Source organism: Arvicola amphibius, chromosome 8 (genome assembly GCF_903992535.2).
Source record: "Arvicola amphibius chromosome 8, mArvAmp1.2, whole genome shotgun sequence".
Lineage (NCBI taxonomy): Eukaryota > Metazoa > Chordata > Mammalia > Rodentia > Cricetidae > Arvicola > Arvicola amphibius.
Window position 1 is genome coordinate 36,215,145 of NC_052054.1, and position 25,092 is coordinate 36,240,236.

The 25,092-nt window shown below is 39.2% G+C and overlaps 1 protein-coding gene across 2 annotated transcripts in view; it reads left to right on the forward strand.

Annotated features, from left to right (window-relative positions):
* The window catches only part of Ptprk (protein tyrosine phosphatase receptor type K), a 523,134-nt gene extending 498,866 nt beyond the window's left edge, over window positions 1-24,268 (forward strand). For both annotated transcript variants that reach the window (XM_038340426.2, XM_038340427.2), the window contains exons 18-30: window positions 1,105-1,181; window positions 4,562-4,598; window positions 6,128-6,225; window positions 7,394-7,510; window positions 11,096-11,250; window positions 13,550-13,685; window positions 13,906-14,055; window positions 14,898-15,071; window positions 17,006-17,137; window positions 17,269-17,394; window positions 20,279-20,442; window positions 21,163-21,298; window positions 24,018-24,268. In XM_038340426.2, the coding sequence (XP_038196354.1) occupies window positions 1,105-1,181; window positions 4,562-4,598; window positions 6,128-6,225; window positions 7,394-7,510; window positions 11,096-11,250; window positions 13,550-13,685; window positions 13,906-14,055; window positions 14,898-15,071; window positions 17,006-17,137; window positions 17,269-17,394; window positions 20,279-20,442; window positions 21,163-21,298; window positions 24,018-24,071 (1,556 nt within the window). In that variant the 3' untranslated portion in view covers window positions 24,072-24,268. The remainder of the gene's footprint in view (window positions 1-1,104; window positions 1,182-4,561; window positions 4,599-6,127; window positions 6,226-7,393; window positions 7,511-11,095; window positions 11,251-13,549; window positions 13,686-13,905; window positions 14,056-14,897; window positions 15,072-17,005; window positions 17,138-17,268; window positions 17,395-20,278; window positions 20,443-21,162; window positions 21,299-24,017) is intronic.
* Window positions 24,269-25,092: the final 824 nt, after the last annotated feature.

Sequence of the window (25,092 nt, forward strand, 5' to 3'; positions counted from 1 at the left end):
TTAACTGATCTATAGGATATGAAAAACAATGTTAGCTGACTCTGAAATTACCATCACCCTCACCAAATTCAATCTCACCCTTTGAGAAATTTGTTGTTTTAAGTTTTTGCATAAATCCATGGGGGATTGTTATTTTTTAAAAAATATTTATTTATTTATTATGTATACAATATTCTGTCTGTATGCCTGCAGGCCAGAACAGGGCACCAGACCTCTTTACAGATGGTTGTGAGCCACCATGTGGTTGCTGGGAATTGAACTCAGGACCTTTGGAAGAGCAGGCAACGCTCTTAACCTCTGAGCCATCTCTCCAGCCCCCGGGGATTGTTATTAAATGTCTAAGAATATTGGGATAATGCCAAATTTATTTTTCACTTTTGGACTGGTGTAACACTCGTGCAGAGCCTAGTTGAGGTTCCTGGGGTATTTCTTCCATGTGCCCTTCTGCCTTGACCCCCCAGTAACCGCGAGTCATTAATCGCTCAGAATTTCCTTTCAGATGATGTCTTCATGAGGAGGACATGCAAAAAGCCAAGTCATCACTAGGGGCAACATTGGGAGTACTGAGGAGAGCAGATGGTCTGACTTTTAATTACCTGCTGATTTCCTTAAGCCAGTCTACTCTGGTTTGAAATCATTTTAAACTACGTAAAATACATTTAGACGTAACCTGTCTCTCAAGGAATAAAGGAAAAGTAGATTCAGAATTCACAGTCTAGTTACGTGGCTCATTCTGCCATAAAATCCAGAGGAAAAGGAATTCCTCCAGCTAAAAAGCTTTCCTGAGAAACAAAATTAGAAGCCACGCAAGTCCTGTAGTCAAGTCCAAGGCTCAAATGAAGAGCCATCCAGTCCGTGCCAGGCTGCCTACAAGCTTCCTAATCTGAAAGGCAAGCCATTGCATGTCTGTTCATATTGTAACTGATATAAGTAGTGAGCTCCATATAGTTCTGGCTTTTCTCCCAGAGGACTGATTTGATAATAATACAGAGTATTGCAAGTGTGGATTATACAGACCAAATTTGTCCTTAAGTCTTTACCACTGACATTATCTCAAACCAGAGGAATTTGAACAGCTTGCTTTTGATTATTTAAACCTTTCAGATGATCACTCCAGAGTCATTCTGCAACCCGTGGAGGATGATCCTTCTTCAGATTACATTAATGCCAACTACATCGATGTAAGTGTCCTTCCAGGGTGTTTCCCTAGGGCGCCCACTGTATCAGTTCCTGTCTGGGAGCTCAATGCCTGTTATTACCTGTGTCTTGATTGCTAGCTTTAAAGTAAAGAACAAACTGTACACTTTTCCTGTTCTACATCCTAGTACTTACTGACGCTGTTGTGCTTTCTTTCACACCTGACTTTGGTTTGGGCTGTAGATTTGGCTGTACAGGGATGTAAGTACCACTATATGTACATAACAGCACCCTACAATAAATATTTACTATAAATAACCTTAATCACAGTTACTACTAATGCTTAGTCTAGTTGTTTCTGCATGCGTCACCTAATTAGTCTCATACAGTATATTTGTGTTTCTTTTTTTTTGTAATTATTTTACGTTGTGTAAAGAGCTATTTGACCTTCCCTTTTCTTGTGTAGCAAAACAGGGCTATTTCTGGCTTCGGCAATTTATTATGCATTTGAATTTTATTTGTTGATGATTTCTGTCTCTGGCTTTTATTCTTACCCTTCCCAAGCATATGTGAGAAGCTGGATAGTATGATGTGTATTAGTGGTTTTGAAATTTCATTTTTTATATTGGTTTTTGATACTAAAAGATAAGAATGGGGCCAGGGATGTGACTCAGTTGGTAAAATGCTTGCTGAGCATGCAGGAAGCCCTGAGCTCAGTCCCAAATACTGCATAAACCAGGCATGGTGGCTCATGCCTGTAATCCCAGAATTTGGGAGGTGGAGGCAGAAGGATTAGAAGTGTGAAGACATCCTGAAATACATAATGAATTCAAGGCCAGTTTGGGCTAAATAAAACCCTATATCAAAAATATAAATAAATGCAATAGTAAGAAGACTATTTTGTGTGATATTGGTTTGTAAAGTTAAAATTCTTAGGGCAAATATGACTTCTATATTATATTTGAAACATGTATCACACACACACACACACACACACATATATATATATATGTGTGTATATATCAAATATACCACTAAAGTCTACTTTCACTACATATTGCATTGTTAAATTTGGTTTTACATATGGACAGGGAAATTCTTTATGCAAGTGAAAGTAATTATCAAATACAATAAAACTTATTGCCAAGAAGTAATATATTGTATTATATGTAAGGTCTGGCTCTTTGACTCTACTACCTGGTTTAAAATTACACTAGAGGGTCTAGAGAGATGGGGGCATCAGCAGTTAAAAACATTTGCTCTTATTGCAAATGACCCAGCTATGGTTCCCAGCACCCACATGGAGTTCACAACCATCTGTGACTCTAGTTCTGGACTATCTCATACCCTCTAAGGGCCTCGTTGAATACCAAGACATTCATGGTACATGTACATTTATTCAGGCAAACACTCACATAGATAAAATAAAATAAGCATGGATAATACAATCATGGAGATCCTGAGGATGTGATTTGCTTCAGTTTCCTCATCTGCATATTGAGATCCTGATAGTTTGAGGCTCATCCGTTTGCTGTGGAAATACAACGAAGTAATGCAGATAGCGCCTCTAGTGCAGTGACTAACATGTATTTAGCACTTGCCAGATTTCGGCTATTAATAATTAAAAACCCAAGCTCTGAATGAATTTAATCATAGCATGCATATTTTAAGTCAATGTATAATATAGTATTGCAGCGCATATATATATATATATATATATATATATATATATATATATACTATCAGCCTTCATATAGAGATGTCATGTAAACCCCACCTCTTCTAAATTCAGCAAATAGGATATTTGTCACCCTTACAAACTTCATGTTTTACAGTTATTTCAACAATATAGCCAGTTGATTTCATGTATTAAGAATAGTCTATAAGTGTATCAGTTAATTTTTTCATCATAATTTTATTTTCATAACGTTTTTAAGTTTTGTCAGACATGTTCTCTCGATTAAAAGACACCAGAATTTCTCTTACAACTTTGTTACTGTTCTTAGCTATTTAGTTCAACCTGGGTTTCCTGCCATAATGAATATACACTAGATCCTTGCTATAATACTATTTTATGGTTCATTGGGTAGGACTTTATTCTCAATAAGATTTGTTATACAACTATGTTAAGATCCCAGTATATTTTGGCTAAATACAGTGCAATCTTATAATTTCCCTTTCCTGTCTGTTATACACAAAATACACCTGCAGTTGGTAGATCTCATTTAAAACAGAGCATGAAATGCTTATGAAACTTTGAAACATGTTTCTATGAAACATGATGCTGTATCAACTTACTCAGAAATTAAAGTCAACTGGGCGTGACAATGCTCGCCTTTAATTCCAGCACCTAGTAGTCTGAGGCAGGTGGATTTCTGTGAATTAGAGGCCAGCCTGCTATATAGTGAGTTCCAGGCCAGCAAGGGTTAGTGAGAACCTGTCTGAAAATATTAATAATCTTAAATTTCAGCATTTGAAACAGTGTGGTACACACTGTGTTCCTTCTTAGATCAGAGACTGCCTTTCACATTTCATTGGGTATGTTCAGAGCTGACCATATCAAATATGGACACATCTTAACAGATTCTTACTATAGCTTTAGGAAAAAGCAAGCAAATTTACAACTTAACCCTATCATACCATCAGTATTTTTCAACACATCTCTGGCAAGTTGACCCACTGAGAGCACCTAACAAACAAATCATTCTTTATCAGGAAGAATCCACGGAAACAATCTTAAATGTTTATGCACAGCATGTGTACACAGAAAAGTTAGCACTAAAATTTTTGTTCAAGAAAAAGTGCAGTTTTAAATTGTTTTTCCCTATATATGTGTGTGTAAATTTCGTTATCAGCACACACAAAATAGCGCTTACAGATTCCTGAACATGTTACGGAACGAATAAAAATTAATTTCGGCAGGACTTTGATTTGAGCACACATGCATTGTCCAGCTCTAACATTGGAATGATCTGTTTCTTTTCTTTCTTTTTTTTTTCTTTTTTTTTCCTGGTTCTAATATGTCCTTGTCCATTTGTAATGCGGTGTGTTGTACTTTTGGATGATACAATAAGAATTAATGTTTTTGAGCAGAATCTTACCAAGAATGAGTGATTTAAAATTTATATGAAGGCATAAACATTTCTGTGAAACTGAACTCCATCTCTGAGGTTATTCTGTGACAAACAAAATTCAATTATATGATTTAAATTCTAATCAGAGCCCTTAATATAATTAGGCCTTGTTTTCTGTTTCCTTTTACATAACGTAGGTTTGAGAAGTGAACTCTGTGTTCACTACTCAGTCTGGTCTTTTTATTGCAATCTAATTTTGACAAGTGATTGTCTTCCCCTTTTTTTATGCCTTCATTTATTTATTTCTGACAGCTATTTAAAATGATAACCAATTTGCTTTCCTACTATAGGGCTACCAGAGACCAAGCCATTACATTGCAACTCAAGGTAAAACTTCGTCTATTAAATACTGTATTTATAATTATTTATATTGAATATTATATTTATCTTTATTATTATGCAGTAGGGAATTTTGTTTTGTAATTTTATCTTTTGAAAAAAATTTGGCTCTTCCTAAATTGTGTAGTATAAATACTTGTTCATAACTTAAAAAAACTTGATTTTTGATTCTTTTTTAAATTAAAATCCTCTGATTATTTCTGTGATTTGGTCTTTTTTTAAAAATTTATTTATTATGTATATAGTGTTCTGGGCACCAGATCTCATTACAGATGGGTGTGAGTCATCATGTGGTTGCTGGGAATTGAACTCAGGACCTCTGGAACAGCTTTCAGTTCTCTTAACCTCTGAGCCATCTCTCCAGCCCGTGATTTGGTCTTTGATGGTCAGATATTTCAACACACTAGTCATTAGTGCGGGAAGAGGAACTACTTATTTTTGATGAATAGGAAGTGAGTTGTTCTCCCTGCCTTAGGTGACTGTCATCTCGCAGCCAATTCTGTCAGTCTGCAACGCAGTAAGACACAAACCAATAATTATGATGAGATATACTGTCATCTTGCAATTTTTGACAAATCAAGACTGAATAAAACATAGGCCTAAGGGAATGTAGTAAAGTGTGTTCCTTATGGAAAATAGAAATGAAGTAGGTTGATCATATCATGGTGCCCTAGTATCGAAAAAAAGCACACAAATCTGTAATCTCCTCAAAATGTCTCCTGGCCGTACAAAGAAGACCGATCATGACCAAACACATGTTTACTCCTTTACTGGGTTTTGTTGTGTTTAGCTTTGCTTTGCTCTTCTCTTCCTTCAGTGTTGACTACATAGCCCAGGGCCTTGTGCCTGCTAGGCCAATGCTACCAGGGAGTTAAATCTATTTCCTGACATTTGCTCTTTTAGCTGAGGTCATTTTGTCTGGATTTTCCCTTTTGTTTTCGTCATTGGGTTTAATTGAAAAAGTATTCTTTACAGTTAGAAATATGAACTATTGTGCTGACTCATATACTAGTTTTGTGGTTCTGAGTGAATGACAGCCTAGCACATGCGTTGGCAGTTAGATAATCATGTAAAATAATAGTAATAGTAATAATAGGAGGTAAGGATATGGCATTTAATTTTACTCATGCACTCTTTATAAATGATGGGCATTTATTTAATTCAGTAATATCAGCTGCTCCTCTGCCAAGTGTCCAGAGAGTTCTGTATCCACACACCTGTACATGTACAGTGGAATGCCATAGGGACAGAAATAAACACCCTAGAAAGTAGTGGTACCTTCTTATGGATTACTAAGTACAGAAGAAAACTGAAGAAAAGCGTGTTCATGCCCACGATGTTTCATGTAGTATATATTCTGGTATGAGCTGAAATTAAGTGGTTCTGGTTCTAGTGGTGCTCTGAATTAGAGTTTTATCTTTTTTAGCCTGTCTCACATAACCGTACCTTTTACATTATCTAAACTTTTTATTAACTATGTTTCTGATAACACAATCTGAAAAATAATTTGTTTATAGGCCCAGTTCATGAGACCGTCTATGATTTCTGGAGGATGGTGTGGCAAGAACAGTCTGCCTGTATTGTCATGGTGACTAATTTAGTGGAGGTTGGCCGGGTAAGAGAAAACTATGTTAATTTTTTTTTTACTTTTATGGGTATTCTTGAAAAGCAATAATCAACTCACTTAGAGAATACTATCCAGTAGTTTAAGAATACTTCATATGACAGTCTGAAAGACAGGTTGGTGACAACTCCAGTTGTCATCAGATAACCTTTATCCAGTAACTGATGGAAACAGATGAAGAGACCCACACATAGCCAAGTATTGGGTCGCACTAGAAGGACATCCCCAGGGAACCCACAGAAGCAGCAACCTGGGCTCATAGGAGCTCACAGAGTCTAGACCAACAGCCAAGAATTGTGCATGGATCAGACCTAGGCCCTCTACACATGTGACAGTTGTATAGCTTGGTCTGCTTGTGGGAACCCTAGTTGTGGGGGCACTGTCCCTAATGCTTTGGCTGGCTTTTGGTAATCTGTTCCTCATACTGGGTTGCCTTGAACAGACATAATACAAGGCAAGGATCTTAGCCCTTCCTCCACTTGATATGCCATGCTTTGTTGCCACCCATGGAAGGCCTGCTCTTTACAGAAACAACAAAGCAATGGATTGGGGGAAGAGGGACTGAGGGGAGGGGGAATAAAGGAATGAGAGGGAAGAAGAGAGAAGAAACTGAGGTTTGGATGTAAAAATAAATGAATAAGTTTAAGTAATGAGAAAGTAATTTCATACTCAGAACATTTCAATTGAATGCTCCTAAGTGAACTTTCAATGAATGAAACATATTTGGTTTCTTATTGGGTAATAACATTTAATTTTTTAAAGATAATTTTTGGAAATTTTATTCATGACCATTCCCCTGCCTCCTCCAATTCCTTCATTACATCCTGCCCCCAAATTCACAATCTCTTCTTTACATGTTTATACAACCTACTCTGTCCATACTGCATTGTTCATATATGCATATGAGGAGGGCTGGCTACTTGGGACTAGACCACTTATGAAGGAATGCCTGGAGGAAGTGATACAAGCTTGAATTGGGTACTGAAATATAGCTTAGCTATTAGACTTAAGTCTTTGAAAGCACACAGTCTGTTTATTGTGTGATGTGTTCTCAGCTGTGTTCGAATTGTGGCCTAAATGTATCAGTGGAATGAAGTCATCTTGGCTACTGTGTATGTGTTCAGATAACTCTATATCTGTGCATTCTTCTCATCGTTAGGTGAAATGCTATAAATATTGGCCTGATGATACCGAGGTTTATGGTGACTTCAAAGTGGCCTGTGTAGAAATGGAACCCCTTGCTGAATACGTCGTTAGGACATTCACCTTGGAGAGGGTAAGCGTTAAAAAGCTTACAATGAAAATATGAATACTGTAGTTTTCTTTTGTTTTAATTACTAAGAAGTCCATCCATCCATTAGTTTACAAATTCATTTTGTTTTGTTTTGCTTTGCTTTGTTTGGAGTTTTGTTGTTGTTGTTGTTTGTTTTAGCTTTTCTCGTGGCAGTGTCTTGCTACATAGGTCTGCATATCCTGGAACTCGCTGTGTAGACCAGGCTGGCTTCAGACTCACAGAGATTTGCCTGCCTCTGCCTTTCAAGTGCTAAGATTAAAGGCATGTGCCGCTAATCTCAGCAAGCTACAAATTCTTATTTGAGAGCTGAGCCTTGGGACATATATTAAAATCCCTACTCTTGAGTCCTCACCTGAAGGGAGACAGATAAAAACTGTAGACAAGAGATTATGTTATGTAGCTGCAGAGCTCTGTGATAAAGTAGCCTTTGGGAATTGAAATAGAAAATAATACTGAGGTAGAAGAGGAAACATTTGACAAAACTAAAAGGGGTTATGGGGAAGAAAAGATTTAAAATGGCAGGCGGACCTGATGGAAGAGAGGGAGGGTACGAGATTACGTCAGGGGAAGGTGTTCCCGCGAGAACTGAGTCACGCCTTAGCCCTAAGCCTTAGTTTTTTTCCTGTTCTGCGAAGTGACTCATGGATAAGATGTCAGAGAAAGGTAATTAATGGTAAAGGAAACACTCAAGACGAGAATCGCGCAGCCAGATGTCCAGCCTAGTTGGCACCCATGTGATTTTAGCATGTGAGTTAGGTGGCCACTGGAGGGCTTTGAAGCCGAGACTACCCCATCAATGTTTAGTTTTATTTTCATTAATTGAAGTTTTCCTTGATATCTTCATAGGATAAAATGCATTCTAATTACTCCTACCTCCCACCGCTGTCAGCTCTATCCCCTTTTCCTCTACTCATAAATATTACTCGTGTTGTGACCCGCTGCGTATAAGGCGAAATACTAAAGAAGCGAGAGACCGAGAGCCCTTTTAAAAGAGGCATAGGCACAGAGCCATGGACGCTGCAGAAGTGCTTACCAGATAGTAGAACACACAAACATGTAAACAAAGGTGCATGCAGACCTATGAATATCAGTAAGATCAATTTGTAGTGTTAATGCAAGTGAGACACTGGAATCTCTGAAGACAGGCAGCCACAAAACTGCCCATGGAGAATGGTCAGTGAATGTGGATATACCATTTTGTACTTTCAAATGAGCAAGAAATTTTACAAAGAATAATAATCCTCATTGATTGTATGTGGTCACTTAGATACTGTATTCATTAGTGATCAAGTACAAATCCTTTGGGTCTCTAGAAATCAGTATAGCAGTTTATCTGTAGAATTTCTTAACCATCTAGACATTTGAATCATTTACCTATCTTATGTCTATACTTAGGAAGTTATTTATATGAAATATCTTCATTTGTATTTTTGGAAAATTCTAGATAGCTGTAAACATGAAGTAGTAGAGAAATAGTCAAATCATAGTACACACAAAATATTACAAAATTAGAAAGTCAGAAAAATAACAATAGCATAAAGGCAAGTTATATACTAAGGAGGAATACCAACTGGGAAAAATACATTTAAATCCAGGTTGCTTAAAATGATCAATAAAATACCTAAATCACTAATTCTAAATGAGGCACAGTGAAAAATGTCAAGCACTGTGTAAAGTGCACCTTACTGGAAAGCAAGGAGAGTAGGTAACTAGAATTACATCTGCTATCAGAAAAGTTACTCTTAAAGTCATGCATAAACTTTGACACACAGACATGCATTTTGGTCCAGACACACAAATTGTCCAGAAAATTTTATTTCTCAAAAACTGGCTCAAAAATAATGGTGAGCAGATGGGAGGGGAAAGGGAAAAAGAACTGTTAAATTTACCATTGAAATGGAACTGTGGTTTTGAAGTTGGGATTTTTTTTCTCTTATCCTTTGAAAGAATGTGCTTGTCCATTCTTATAGCCAGAGAAGATAATTAAAATTAATAAAATATATTTGGTTAATATCAGATGTCATAAAATGAGATGTGAATGATTAGGCAACGTGTGTCCCAGACTGGCATGTGTGAGATTAATGTCACCACACAGGTTTAACTACATTCTAAATAGAGTGCCACTAGAGTCTGAACTTTTTTCTCTCTGTTATGGATAATATAAAACAGTGGTTTTGGAAGTAGGACACATGTTTAGTCATTAGTCAGAAATTCTAGGTATGTATGTATGTATGTATGTATGTATGTATGTGTATTTGACAGTACTTGGGATTGAACCCATGCCTTGTGCACATCAAGCAAATGTTCTTCCTCTGAGCTACATCCCCAGCTACACAGGGATTTTTAAATGAAAGAATTCCTGGTGAGATGTTTACTGCCAGATAGGATTTTTTTTTTTTTAATTCAGTCTTTGGCATGTCACCGGAGAAGAAATAGAGTGCAGCCCGTGCAGCCACTCTGGCAAAGTAGTTTAATATAGAGGATGTGGAAAGTAGCAAAAAAAGAAGGTGATTTTCCCATGTTTGTGATTTCAGGATGACTTTGGTCGTGGGACTGTTAAGGTTATTTGTAGATCCCTTCTTTGTATAGTGCAGTGTGCTAGGAATTAATATTGGAAAGAATTATACTGCTAGGAATTAATATTGGAAAGAATTATAAGGCATGATTCCTAGCTCCTGAGGTTTTGGTAACTCTGGTTTCTGTAAGACAGGCTATGAAGATAAACTGCCATTCTCAAATTGATTTATTTAGTTCATATGTTTTTGCTTTTCCTGATTGAACAAGTAAGATTAATATCTTCACTGGTAGCGCACACTAAAGTTAGATTGATATAGATTTTTTTCTTTTGTAGAAATACAGATTCTTAAAAATGAATTTTTCAGTATTTTATTTACAGTGCCGATGCTTCCACAAACCTCCGGTTTCTCTTATGAAACGGGAGAGGGTTTTGTAGAAACCTTTATGAGGTTTTCTTCGATTAACCTGGAAGGAGAAAGAAAGAGCAGCGGATGCTTCACTTCTTTTATTGTGTGGTTACTAGAGATAATGCTTGGTGGGCCAAATTATTTCACAGAGCTGAGAAAAGATCATTTGCCCATAGACCAGTTTAGCTGTGTGTGTATTTTCACAAACCAATCTAGTGTGGCACTGTCCTGGAAAATCCCTACATACCGTGCTTCAAAACCATTTTCAACATGGATAAGCAAGGTATTAAAATCTCCACTTGAGAACTCAGTGCCCCAGATCAGGGGGAGCTTTTCCATTTCTTCCTTGTTTCCCCCCCCCTCCAAATAATTTCATGTGGTGTCATTCCCAGTAAGAAGCAAGCTGTCAAAGGCAAATAAAAATTTACCAAGAGAAGTGAGCAAAGCTCAGTTCCTTTCCTGGCAGCTCTGTGGTGATAAAGGTTAAGTCCCCAAGCCATGTTAGACCAGTACCCTTTAAAAAAATAAAAATAAGTAAAACAAAACTTATGGGTAAATGTTGTTTTCATGGTCACTCAAATTGACTGAATTTGATGACTTTCTCTGGATCCTTTCTGAGGCTCTCTTTTCTATGTTTGCGCAGAGGGGCTATAACGAAATCCGTGAAGTCAAACAATTCCACTTCACTGGCTGGCCTGACCATGGTGTTCCATACCATGCCACGGGGCTTCTCTCCTTCATTAGGAGAGTCAAGGTGTCGAACCCACCTAGTGCTGGGCCCATCGTCGTGCACTGCAGGTGAGTGATGCTTCCAGCTTCAAGTGACCATCCAGTCAGGGCTCGTCAGCCTGACAGCTCGATGTCGCTTATGAGGCTCGTGTTTGCCTGTACTACTCATAATGGGAAGCAGAAATAAAAACTGGCCTTGTGTAGGACATAAGCTAGGAACATCCAGAGCCACATAATCATCCTGGTACAGTGTTGTTCTCGGGTACAAGTGTGGAAAGTGCCTCTTAGTGGCAACCCCTGTGCTGGCCAGATTTATCACTTTTGAAAATCCCATACTGTAAAGAATGATAAGTTAGAATAGGTATCTTTTTTTTTTTCTAGCCCACTTAATTCCCACTAGAATCCCAGCTTGTAAAGCTGAATTTGAGATTACTAAATGGCCTAAATTACAAGAATTAGGGCTATAAAACAGGTGTGTAACTTTAAAAACAAACAAACACATTACTATCCATTAGAGGACCCTAAAAAGCACATTGCTGCAATTCAGCAAATATAGGCCAAAAACATGAATATTAAATCCAGATTTCTTCTGATTAAAAACTTCTTTGAAGGAAAAGAAAAAAGAAGCAATCCAAGGCACGAAAGCAAACCGCATGGCTCATTTTGAAGTAGGTCCAGGAGAACAAGGACAGATTCGAAAAAGCTGCTCTGAAGGCTGCATACCATTCTCAGATAGTACTCCTTCCTTCCCAACCGCTTCCCATGTTGAACTTCAGCGTCTTTTTTTTTTCCTTTTGTAAAATCCAAACAATTCAGAATTGCAATGACCTTTTAAAAAAGAAAGAAAGAAAAGAAACAACGGTAAGGGATGCTGCATCCCATAAGGCTCAGACTCAGGACATATCTAAAGGGGGAAAACATCCTTTCAATCCTCCAGAAATCTGATGCACTCTTCCATTATTGCCCTTGTCAGAGACACTGGGAACAGTGATTGAGAAGCAGGATTGGGGGAAATCGTGATACCTGACTATCGTTGGCTAACACGCCAAGAATAGCAAGTGTAAGCGAGATGACCACACTTGGCTAACAAAGAAATAATGCCAGGAGCACAGTTGAACATTTAGAAAGTGAAATAAATAGGTTTGAATTCGGTGACTTCTTGATTCATTGTGGGGGTTTGTGTTTTCCTGAATTGCCTGCTTCGAAAGGGCTCTGAATTTTCCAGGCCCCAGAACCAGAGATGACATTTTCCTTTTCATGGTGTCGTCTTTGTATGTAGAGAAATGAAGAAACTGTCTGGGTAGAGAATCCTTCACCCTCTCCCCCTGCCCCTCACCACCCCTCTGTTGTGTTCTCTATTTTATTGCCTGTAATCTTTCCAAAGAAGAAAAATCATCATATTATGATTCTGTTTAAAAGCATGTGACTCTGCTTTAGAAATGAAACAGCAGAGTAGCTATCAGGTTAGTGTTGGCTCCGAAGTTAGGAGGACTGGCTGCTCTTGCAGAGCACTCTGTTTCAATTCTCAAAAGCCATGTGTGGCAGCTCACAACTAACTGTCTGTAACTCCAGTCGCAGAAGTCCCATGCCCTCTTCTCATATCCACAGGTATCAGGCATGCACATGCTAAACATACATACAGGCAAAACATTTATACAGTGAAAATGCTGAAGTAAATATGTAGAATAAATTTATAAACGGTGGCTAGCACTGTGACCGAGAGAGATCACACTCTAGTTCACAGAACAACTTCAGCTTCCCTTCAGATAGTATTAAATATTCTTGCTCCTTGGGGACTTTCTCCTCTCTGGTAGTATCCCTCTCTCCTCCAGCCATCTCCTTTGGCATTTCCTGTGAACTCTGTGGCTCCTCTCATTTTCCCTCGGAAGGTTCTGGGATCAGTGGCCTTGGTCACTCACTTGGTGACCAAGTCGAGCTAGGACAGCGAGGTCTGCTGCAGCTGGATGACTGACTACAGGAGCGTGAAAGAAACTCAACGTGGAACGTCATTTCATAGCTTAATGCCAATACTCTTTCAGTTCCACGAGTGCAAAATTATAAAGTAATATAAAATTATCACATTTAAATTTGCATGAAATGAAGACCGTGTGATAGAGGTGTGCAACTTGAACAATACGTACACATTATGTTCAGTGTGGAAATAATTTGCAACTCTCGTTCTGACCTAAGTCCACCATGCCAAATCAGGCACTCCACATGCAGTCATTTATGCATTAGTATGTTTTGGCGTATAAAATTATGTGTTTGCTTTCTGTTAAGTCAATTTGACTTCATGTAGCTCAAGGTAGACTAGAGACTGAAGCTTACGAAGAGAAACATGCTTCTTATTCTTCTCTCATTTTCTCAGTGCTGGTGCTGGGCGCACAGGATGCTACATTGTGATTGACATCATGCTGGACATGGCTGAAAGAGAGGGTGTGGTTGACATCTACAACTGTGTCAAAGCCTTACGATCGCGCCGCATCAATATGGTTCAGACAGAGGTAGATGGTCTCATTCTTAGTCTGTCTTTATTTTCCTTTTGTTTCCACCATTTACCAAATGAAATTTACTGTATTTCTTACTGTATTATCAATATTGACTCATCAAATCACAGATTTACCGTTATCTCCAATAATAGTGCCTTTTGGGTATATTCTCTACCTCCTCTAAACTAAACATTGCTAAACTAGTATGAAATTGTCTCTTTTTTTCTTTCGATAGGAGCAGTACATTTTTATTCATGATGCCATTTTGGAAGCTTGCTTATGTGGAGAGACTGCCATCCCTGTCTGTGAATTTAAAGCTGCATATTTTGATATGATTAGAATAGACTCGCAAACTAACTCCTCCCATCTCAAAGATGAATTTCAGGTATTGACTGTTTCTAAGGTTTCCATTAAAACTTTTCCAGTTCGTCCTGGGCACTAATAACTCTTTTTAGAAAAGGTCTTTCAGGTCAAATATATAACCTTTGACCCTTCTGCAACTATACTATGACATTATTGTCTTTCATTATGTACGTTATGGATTCATTTGCACTGATATCTGCTATGTCCTGAAGGGCAAATGAATTCATATTCTGAAAAGGGTATGAGAAAAAGATATTATAACAGTCAAATCTAGTTATGATTTTTGTGTTTATAACTTCTTTCTTTCCTCCGTACAGCCTTACTATTTTGGCCTTTAATGGCGCGCTCACTGTGAGATCAGCATATTAGTAATAATAGCTGAGATTTGCACTAAACATTGTCTTAGCTCCAGTGTGTTTACTGCTTTTATACAGTCTTCAATATGGAAGAAAATGAGTTCACACGTAGCTGCTGGGAAACTGTTCCTTAGATTCTTGGTGTAGTATTCCAGCATGACAAAATGTGATTGCAAATGGTTGCTTTCCATTTGAAGCCCATCATTACCGTCATGGATCAGCCTTGTATTTTCTTTGTCTGGGCAGTATGTTTTGTGGATAGCGGTGTAGTTTAGCCGTTCTTGCCTTTTGAGAAGAGACGTGTGAATAAAATGTGTCCCATGACGGCCTCCCTTCACAGGCTTTCATTCACTTAACTAAGAAGTCCATCAGCCAGTCACAGAGGCCACTGCCGTTGTTTTTCAGAAAACCCTTCACCTTCCACTTGGCTTCCCAAATACTTGGTGGGTCTGTGCTACGCTATTCCGTGGGTCTCTGTTTTTTAACCTGGGTTCCCTTTTCTTTTCAGACTCTGAATTCTGTCACCCCTCGACTCCAAGCTGAAGACTGCAGCATCGCCTGCCTGCCAAGGAACCATGACAAGAACCGTTTCATGGACATGCTCCCACCTGACAGATGTCTCCCTTTTTTAATTACAATCGACGGGGAGAGCAGTAACTACATCAATGCTGCTCTTATGGATGTAAGAGACTGACGCTTTGTTAGTAGAAAGGGCCCTGAGAATCTCCATAACTCAGCTGAGCACTGGCTACTTTTCGTTTCTTGGAATTATAAAATGGACTAGAATGGAAAATCGGAAGCTGTCAGTGAAATACGAATTGTTTTGAAAAGGATTTGAGATTGCACCTCCAGAGATTCTTAGCAAGTCTAATTTTTATAGGTGTAGTGTCGATTTGAAGTTTGATAGTTGTATTATCCTATAGAAAAATATGAGTTGTATTTTTTTACTTTAATTATTTTGTGAAGCAAGATTAATACCATACCTTTTTTGAGTAATGAGAATACATTTTAAAATCACAGAATGCCACATCCTACCAAAGTGTGGGGTTTTTAATTTGGAAATATTTATCTATGGTGCTCAGTGTTCTAATCATTTAAAAGTAGCTAATTTTATTTAGTAAACTAGAAAAGACTAAGGATGATATAAGCAATATCATGTAAGAAAAAAATATCATCACCAGGAAACCCTTATTTTGACCCCCTGCCACTACTCTCACATGTCCTCTGTGGGCCACTTGCCCAGAAACAGAACAACGGGGAAGGGAATTTAAAATTGTGTCACCAGTGATCTTACTTTGTTATCTTGGGAAGAAGCAAGAAAGCAGACAAGATTCAGCATCCTTAAGACAATTTATCACCTTTATTTCTTTTTCATTTTGCCTATGAAATGATAGCAAGGAAACTACAGGAGTCTTTCTCCTCCCTGAATATAGACAATTGTCCCACACCACCTACCCCTACCAAGCTTTGGGATTAAAGGTGTGTGCTACCACACCCAACTACTCTCTTTCTTTCTTTTTTATTTTAAGGGCTTTAACCTTTTATTCTCCTCTCCCAAGCCTGCATATATTTTAACACATTGTAACCATTTAGAGGTTTTCTTTGTCTTTGAATCTCTCTTTACTTATCTATCTCTCTTTTTCTGACCACATGAGTCTTTAATTTGCTAAGCAATACAGAGAGGATTAAAGCCATGGCTTTGACGGCTAGATTCAGCCCATTTCTTAGCTTTCTGAGATGCTAGCCTCCTGGCAGAGGCACCAGCTGGAGCCATGTTTATTGCCACAACTCTATGGCGTTTCAAGGTCCTTGCCAGCAAGCAAGCTGTAACACTGTGTCCACAAACAACACTCAAATGCTCTGTAGTCAGACTGCCTGCCTGAAAGAGTCAGCATTTGCTCTGGCAGGACAGCCCAGAAAGCCAGCAATAAAACAGAGCAACTTTTTTCCTGCTATGGCTGAAAACCAAAAAGCATGAGGTCAGCTTTTCAACAACACCATTTAAGTGTTTCATGGCAAGACCTCTTAAAGAGCTGCAAGATTTTACAGTTAAAGCTGAGTTGGGAAGCCTCTCTTAAATGAGAGTGCTTGCTTGCCCCTAGCATGCAGAGCAGACATGAAAAATTGCTGCTACCAAGAAGCCATGCTTTATTCTATTCTTTTCGGTCTCAAATTACTTCCCGAGCTCTTTCAGGCTTTATGTGGATGCAGTTGTCTACACGTTAGGCAGCTGTTTGTAACATGAGGGCCTGCTTGTTGGGGTTTCTGTCCTCCTCTGTGTTTGTCCTGTATTAACATTACTCGGTGAAATAAAGCTGGGACTCAAATACTATAGTGACATCAAACTCTATGTCATTTACTCATTCCTGGTTCCATTACATCCCAGTGGTGCCATGGCTTAGAAGGCACTGTGGTTTCATCTCTCTTGAAAGCTACAGCCACCTACTTGGTCCTGCAATGGAGTACATTGAATGTTTGTATAACTCGTTGTGCATTTTATTTATTTTTATTTATTCATTGAGAATTTCATAAGTATGTACAATGATAATATGATCATGTCCACCCCCCTTTGCAATTTAAGTTCTTACATTTCTCAACTCTCCTGCTTCTCCACAGAGCTACAGGCAGCCAGCAGCCTTCATTGTCACACAGTACCCGCTGCCGAACACTGTGAAGGATTTCTGGAGACTGGTGTATGATTATGGGTGTACCTCCATTGTGATGCTAAATGAAGTGGACTTGTCCCAGGTTGGTGGCCATGGGTTGATTTTGTGGTTCTGGATGCATCCTAATGGAACAGTTAAAAAATTCCATTTTCTACTGTGTAGAACTTTAAAACCAAACCTCTTCTCTTTCTTTCCCAAACATTAATTGTGTAGGGCTGCCCTCAGTACTGGCCAGAAGAAGGGATGCTACGATATGGCCCTATCCAAGTGGAGTGTATGTCTTGTTCAATGGACTGTGATGTGATCAATCGGATCTTTAGGATATGCAACCTAACTAGGGTAAGTCTTTCTTAGGTCATCCTAACTGACCTGCTTCAGAGCAAGGAGGTTGTGATCCTGATTGGACCTAATTCTACCCAGACAATAGAGGGGGAAGAATCAATAAGCACCACATGGTCCGGGCCAGAGTCACTGATAGCCTTATATCTTAGTTCCAGGACAAAAAATATTCCAGATGCAGGAAATCTGAAATGCTGAAATCTAGGTTCTCCGGTCAGTGGGTACAGTAACATGCTCGGTCTGGGAGGCCAGATTCAGATACAGTCTCTCAATCAGCATTTACAGTCTGGGCCTGGCCCCAGAGTACCTGTGGATGCAGGTAGGGGATGATGTATTTCCTAATTATTAATATTGACCTCCAGCCTAGAATAAAAGGAGCATACCAGTGAAAAGTAAGGATAATCATGGTAACCACAGAGAGGGGTAGGATAAAACAGGGCAGCCATTACAGGAGACTTGCATGTTACTATTTCAGGACCTGTGTGTAATGGGAAACCCAACCCTGAGGGAGAAGTCAGCCACATCTATTGCTAAATCTTCGCCCGCCTACTTGTTCTGACGCCAGATGCTCGGAACATTGCAGCATCTGATTCTGCCAGCTCCAAAGAATCAGTTTTGCCTCTGCTGTGCCTTTTGTCAGCAGCTGAGAGGCAGTTGTGTCCCACAGGGTTTTTTTTCTTTCCCTGACATGGTTTTATACAATAACAACTCTGAAGGCCTTTTCCTAAAAACCAACCAACAATACACTAGTAAAACCATTTAGCTTTCAACAGGATAGTAAGCTGAATTTGAAAATAGTAACCTCCACGACACAATACGTTAAAGAGACTGTCCTGCTTCAAAGTCATCAGTTCTGTTTAAGACTATGATTTTAAGTGTGTGATCAGGGCTGTCATGTTTCTTATATCCAAATGACTATATGTGTGTCTTGTTAATTAGCCTATGTGAATATAACTAGGAACAGGGGATAAACTCATAACCAATTCTATCACTCATTTCAGTGGAGTAAAAAAGAATGAATTCAACCATGTCATAATATTCGTGCATATCTTAGACTTTAATTTAAATGGAATCTCATTATGTCTGCACATCTGCTTCAATTTCTGTCTAGTCATATTTTAACTAAGCAACTGTAGCTGTTCACGTGCAGAAGCAAAGCTCATCTGTGAGGGGAGCTCTTTCTATAGAAAGTTTTCTAGTATGATTTGAAATCTGTTGAATTTTTTTTAGGAAATATATTAGTTTGGTTATTTTTGTGCATATATTATGTTCTGGGGCTTATTCATACCTGATGTTTTTATTCTCGGTATAATTATTTTGTATCACGCACTTCATTATGAGTTTAGTATGCAAATGGGGAATGAGAGTAGATACGGTCTTTGCCCTACCAAGAGGTGCATTAGCCCTTCCATGTGAAACTCATGATAGGATACCCTTTGAAATGGGTACTCGGTGTATTAGGTACTCTTCTCTGTATTTCTTACTCAGGGTCTTGGGTTTCTATTTATTCCAGCAGCACTGCTGTTTAGGAAGTAGCATGCAGAGTTCTCCCAATCCCTAGCTTAAGGTGAAAATAGAACGTTCCTTGTCTTTAAGGAATCTACCCATTACCAGAGAAGGCTGGGATGGCACTACTAATTGTGCAAGTGTCTATTTACTGACATGATGTACATGTGTCAGAGGAGAAGCACGGAATATAAATTGTTTACCTGGACCATCAGGCATAGCTAAGTGACCAGAGAACGTCTTAAGAAAAGGGTATTTGAAAAAACTTTGAAGAGTTAGTAGGTATTATTTGAGGGTGTGATAGCCAGAGGCAGAGAGCTTTCCCCGGGATACTTTGATTCTGTGCCCTCTTAGGAAAGTTCCCAGGCAAACCTGGGTCAAATTAGCTTTTCGACTTGACAGGGAGAAGAGCGCTATAGTAGGACGTTTTCAAAATGAACAGGGACATCCTCTTCAAAGGCTCCAAGGCAAGAAGTGGCAAAAAGCTAACAGAAGACAGAGTGTCTCCAAAGGCAATGCTCTGTTAGAGGGAAAGGAGGTTGGGAGGCCAGGTAAACCAGATCATGAAAGGAGTTTTAGGTCACAGCAGATTGCTAAGAACATTAGGAAGCCATTGGTTTTAAGCGTGACAAGATCATTTTTTAAACATCAGCATAATCATAATATCTGTACTTAGAGTGGATGGCAGGGAGATAGAAGGTGGTAAAAGTCATCACCAGGACATAGTATCACAACTTGTGTGGGTTGAGGCAATAAAGGGACAGCGGACTTTAAAGGCTTTAGGAAGTTGAAGAACAGGACTTGAGTGTCTTTCTCAAGGTTTTGGGAGTTAGGAAGACGCATCATCTTGGTTATTTTCCTTTTTTTTCCTGAGACAAAATCTCTAACAAGAAGCAAATTGGGTGAGATACATTAATTTCAGCTGACAGTTTGAGAGATATAGTCCATCACAGCAAGGATGATGGCAGCAAGCCTCTACTGCAGGTGGTCACATCGCATCCACAGTCTGGAAGCAGGGAGAGACAGCTGCCTGTGTTCAGCTTCCTTTCTTCCTTTGATGCAGTCCAGGACCCCAGCCTGTGGAATGCTACTCCCCACAGTCAGGGTGGCTCTTCCCACTTCAATTATCCGAGTGTAGATAATTCTCCACAAGCATGCCCAAATATTTGTCTCCGAGGTGATTCCGGATCCTATGAAGTTACTTGACAGTCGATATAAACCATCACAGGCAGATCAAAAGGACAAGTTTTTCTTGCACTTACAGCATGGAATGTTTCTGTCAAAGCACCTGAACTGTCGTCAACTAGACTCCATCCAGTATGCATTTCCGTCGGTATTCTCATCCTGATTCCCATGCAAATCCTTGCTTTCTCTCCAGCCCCAGGAAGGTTACCTGATGGTGCAGCAGTTCCAGTACCTTGGCTGGGCTTCTCATCGGGAAGTGCCTGGCTCCAAACGTTCGTTTTTGAAACTGATACTGCAGGTGGAGAAATGGCAGGAGGAATGTGAGGAAGGGGAAGGCCGGACGATCATCCACTGCTTGTGAGTAGAGCAGAGCAGCATGCCCTGGCCGTGTGACTGACCTCGGAGTTCATTTCCTCATTTGCCTTTGCTTCGCTTATGTGAAAAAGGCACTGTTCAAATCCTGTCAGTCCTCAACAGAAATCTGGTCTCATGAAGGAATAATTTACTACTAATTTTAGCGGTTTTTGTTTTGTTTTGTTTTCTAACTATTAGCTATTAAATACTTGGAGTTAGAGAGATGGCTCAGTAGTTAAGAGCCCTGGCTACTTTTCCAGAGGACTTGGGTTCAATTCCCAGTACTTATTGGTGGCTCACTATCCTCTCTGACTCTAGTTCCCGAACATCTGATGCCCTCTTCTGCCCTCCATGGGCACGGCATGCGTATGGTCCACAACACATGCACACAATAAAATAATGAAAATTAGGCAGTTGTTATATGATTTAACTCTTTTAAATACCTATGCAAGCAACCTCTTTGATTCATACAGTTGCAAATACGTAAGGATCTCAACATCTCTAAGTTTTAGAATTTATGTCAGTTATATACGCCTTCATCTAAGCTCCTGAGCTAACTTTATCCTCTAGTCCCTTCCTCTCTGCCCTTCACATGTGCACAAACATAAATCAGAGTCCAAAGACATGAAAAAAATATTAAAGACGAATTTCCTTCCCCAGACGAATGTGATGATGTGACGTGCCAGTCACCGGAAGGTGCTCACACCATATCTGTGCTTTCAGGAATGGCGGTGGCCGAAGCGGCATGTTCTGTGCCATAGGCATTGTTGTTGAGATGGTAAAGCGGCAAAATGTGGTGGATGTTTTCCATGCAGTAAAGACCCTGAGGAACAGCAAGCCAAACATGGTGGAAGCCCCGGTGAGTCACACGGTCTTCGGTCTTCGAAGGGTCTCAGTGACAACTTAGTCGTGGATCTAAATACTGGTTTGACTTCACAGACAAACGGGAAATGAGCCTTGCTGGGATTTGCACCTGATAGGTAGACTGTAGCGAATCTGCCTCCACTCATATCAACACATTGCTCATCACATGAACTGTTGAATGAAGGAAACACTCTCATTTAATTTGAGAAATGTGTAGGGCTTTTTCTCCTTATAGGCGGTAAATTGGTGGTGCAGCAAACTTTGATAGTAGTTCTATAAGCATAAATCCTGCTAAAGTATAGTCCCTTTTCTCTTGTTAAAGCAGATTGAGTTAACTAGTATTTATGCTCATTGGCTACCTCAGCAATTTAGACACCTATTTTCCATTTATTCATTTACTCTACATTTTATCTGACTTATTTTGGTGAATGTGTGTGTGCGTTGCTAGGTATGGAACCAGTACCTCAAACATGCTAGCTAAGATATTCACAATTAGCCTATACCCGCAGACCTGACACCCAGTGTTTTGAGAGAACAGCTGAAGTGTATTGCAGTCGGTATCTGTAATCCTTCACGATCTAATACGGCTGTCCATTGTCAGGTTGTCCTTGCTCACAGTTTTCAGCTTAATTTAGCATCTTTGAAGTACAGTCCCCGCAGTGTGACATGAGTTCTCCTAAGTTCATAAAGCTTGGGAAGTAGGGACTGATGGGGGATATATGAAGAAGGTTTCACCTGAGTGGAGCTGAGTACCAAGTATAAGGGACAGTTGTTGCCTCTGTCGCATATCGTCCTTGGGGGTTACATGCTCGTACAGTGGGATCAGGTGAAGAGCAGCTGTGACACTCCCAGCACAGTAAACCAGAAACCCCAGAGCATCACTGCCGCTTGCCCTACTTTATCAAGATGATCAGATAGCACAAAAGAGAAGAAAAAGAAGCGATTCAGTAAGCTCGCCAGTGTGTTTTCACCACTTCCTGCTCTGGGCTGTTCACACAGGAGGTGCATTGCTTCCTGCGACAAACATCTAAAGACCCCGGTTTATGCTGTTTCACTTTGACAAATGGCAGCTTACTTCTGCCTTTCTCAGGTCCTTATAGGGGAGTCCACCTAGGACCAGATCGGGTTGCCCTCTCTGGGGTGCTGACGATTGAGAGGGACAAAGAGTGTGGATTTGAGAGAGGATTTACATACAAAATGGACAGGAAGTAGCTATGGCTCTAGTTTCAAGGTGTGTAACCTGTTGAAATACACGCTGCCTGAAGCATTTCAAATCCCACGAGAATCGCTGTTGCCTTCAGAAGTAACTTTTATCTCCAAATTTATCTTTAATATACCACCCTTTCTTTAACTTGTAAGTCTGTAGTTGAACATTTGTTATCGAACCTTCCAGTGAGTTACTCTTTTCGTTTATCTTCATGCCCCACAAATCCTGACAGAATTGACAGACCACTCTGCTTAGTAAAGCATAATTAGGAAAGTTTGCTAAGGGTTTAGGCTGAGTTTGGTAAGGGAATTTTGAATTAAATAAAATGGAGAGGCTCTGGCTGGTTACAAGTTCATGTTGAACTTCCTTGGTCACCACACATTCCCCAGTAGGAGCTAATGTAAAGTGTGTTCACTTTGGTAGTTACAGTAAAGGAAATACCATGCTTAGTCTCTTTAGAAACAGGGTTCATTTTAGATTCTCCAGTTCAGTCTGAATTTTGCCCCCTTGGACTGAGTTGGGAACTCTTCAATGGTTTCCATAGTGTAAGTAATCATTTACATAATAGTCCCTAGACTTTTGTAAGTTCTTGGTAATGGATTAAGTACGTGGCCAGACTCAAAGTCTAGTTTCAACTCAACTGGTGTGTTAACAAGCAAGTTGTACTATTAAGGGAGAGGTAGCAGCAATCAATTTTTAGGTACAAATAAGCTCGAAGTTTTTTGAAAATTCCTAAAGTTTTTTAAAAATTTGTTTGTGATACTCTGACAGAATATCAACCGTGGAAAAATGTAAAACATGAAATTACAAAAGGTTGTTTAAAGTTAGTTGTTCTCTCTCTCTCTCTCTCTCTCTCTCTCTCTCTCTCTCTCTCTCTCTCATCTAAAGAGATGATTTAGGATGTGGAAGAAAGCATTAGCACACCCCAGCAGCAATATAAAACAAGAAAATATTGAAGTAATCTAGCAAATAATCTGTGTGATAGATTGTTGTGTAATATAAAAAAACTTGGAATTGTATGGCCTAAAGCTGTAAAACATAAAATCATCTTGTGATCTACGGTCATTTTATTTACTCTGGATAATTGTTATTTCAATCATGTACTAACAACGACTGAGATAAAGCAAGGTGATTTTTTAACAATTGTTCCTAATGGCAGCTCCTGTCCTGGTTCTTTACATTTTTGTGAGCTGCAAAAGATTCTGATGGTGAAGCAGAGCTATTTTAATCACACAAAAATTCTGGGTATTATATTAAATGATAGAAAATGCAGGACAAAAAACTAAAACACCTTTTGTTGTTGTTGTTGTTGCTCCTTTTTCTTAAGTAGGGATCATTAGCCTCGAGTATGAAATATGTATGCCCAGATGTTCCTGTTATGTTCAAAATACGTAATTTGCCACTCTTAAATAATCTCAATTGGATGTCAAGAATTCACACAGATGCTGTTATTCATTATTAGCCTCTTTCTAACTCTGTTCATCCCTTCTGTGCTAACATGTTGCAGGAGCAGTATCGTTTCTGCTATGACGTGGCTTTGGAGTACCTGGAGTCCTCGTAGTTAGGTGACGCTGTTTGCAGAGCACCCCAGCAGAGACCCATTCGCCTGCTGAGCCAGCAGCTGTTGTACCTGTTACACCTGCACAGAGAGATTTTCATGTGGGGGGTGGGAGGCTTTTACATTGGAGAGGCAAACGTATTTTTCTTATGAAGTTGTGTATCTTAATAAAAAGGACTTGATCCGTTTCTATGACTGTACGAGAGCATCCACATTTTGTGCCACCCAAATCATCTTTACGAAGAGGCAGAGTCCAATGAGGGATGATCTGGGCTGTCGGGGGAACACGCAGCCTGCTGTCTTCTGCTTTCAGTAGAGCAGCTGCCACACATTGCATGCACTTTTAAAACAGCATTTCCCTCCCTTTAAAAAAAAAATGCTGTGGAATCTTGAAGTGGGGAAGAAAACAAAAGCTGTGCAAATTCATAATCAGTTTCATTTTTCTATGTTCAAAGTGTAGCAGAGCTCTATATAAATGTATAAATTATATATAAATATATATATAACCGGCTTATTTTCTTTCAATGTGCAATGATGGCTGGATCATTTAAAGTTCTTTTTAGAAAATACCATAAGCCAAAGACTCAAGTGTAAATATGTCTATATGGGAGAAGCACATTATATTTATTGGTTACTTACATTACATTTTTGATGGCTAAAATACTACCACCACACAATCACTTTTGTTTCAGAAGAAAGCTTTTTCTTTAGCTAAAATCAATGGTAAACAATTTTTGTAGATTATTTTTTGTATGTTGAGTGTAAGTAGAGGCTAAACTTTTTATTCCTAAACCAGGAAGCAATGTTCTTTGTAGTAGTTCCCTTGTGTACATGCTTGTGAATTAAATTTATGTAAAACATCTTGGCAATTGTCTTTGAATAGAGGACCAAATTAAAATGTTTTGCTGAAAATGTAGTTTTTTTCCCCCCAGTTTCATTAGGTAAATGATGGCTTGATGGTTGCATAGGAGAAATCCGCACAGCAGAGGACACTGTGGGTAGCTCACCCAATGGTGAAAAATAC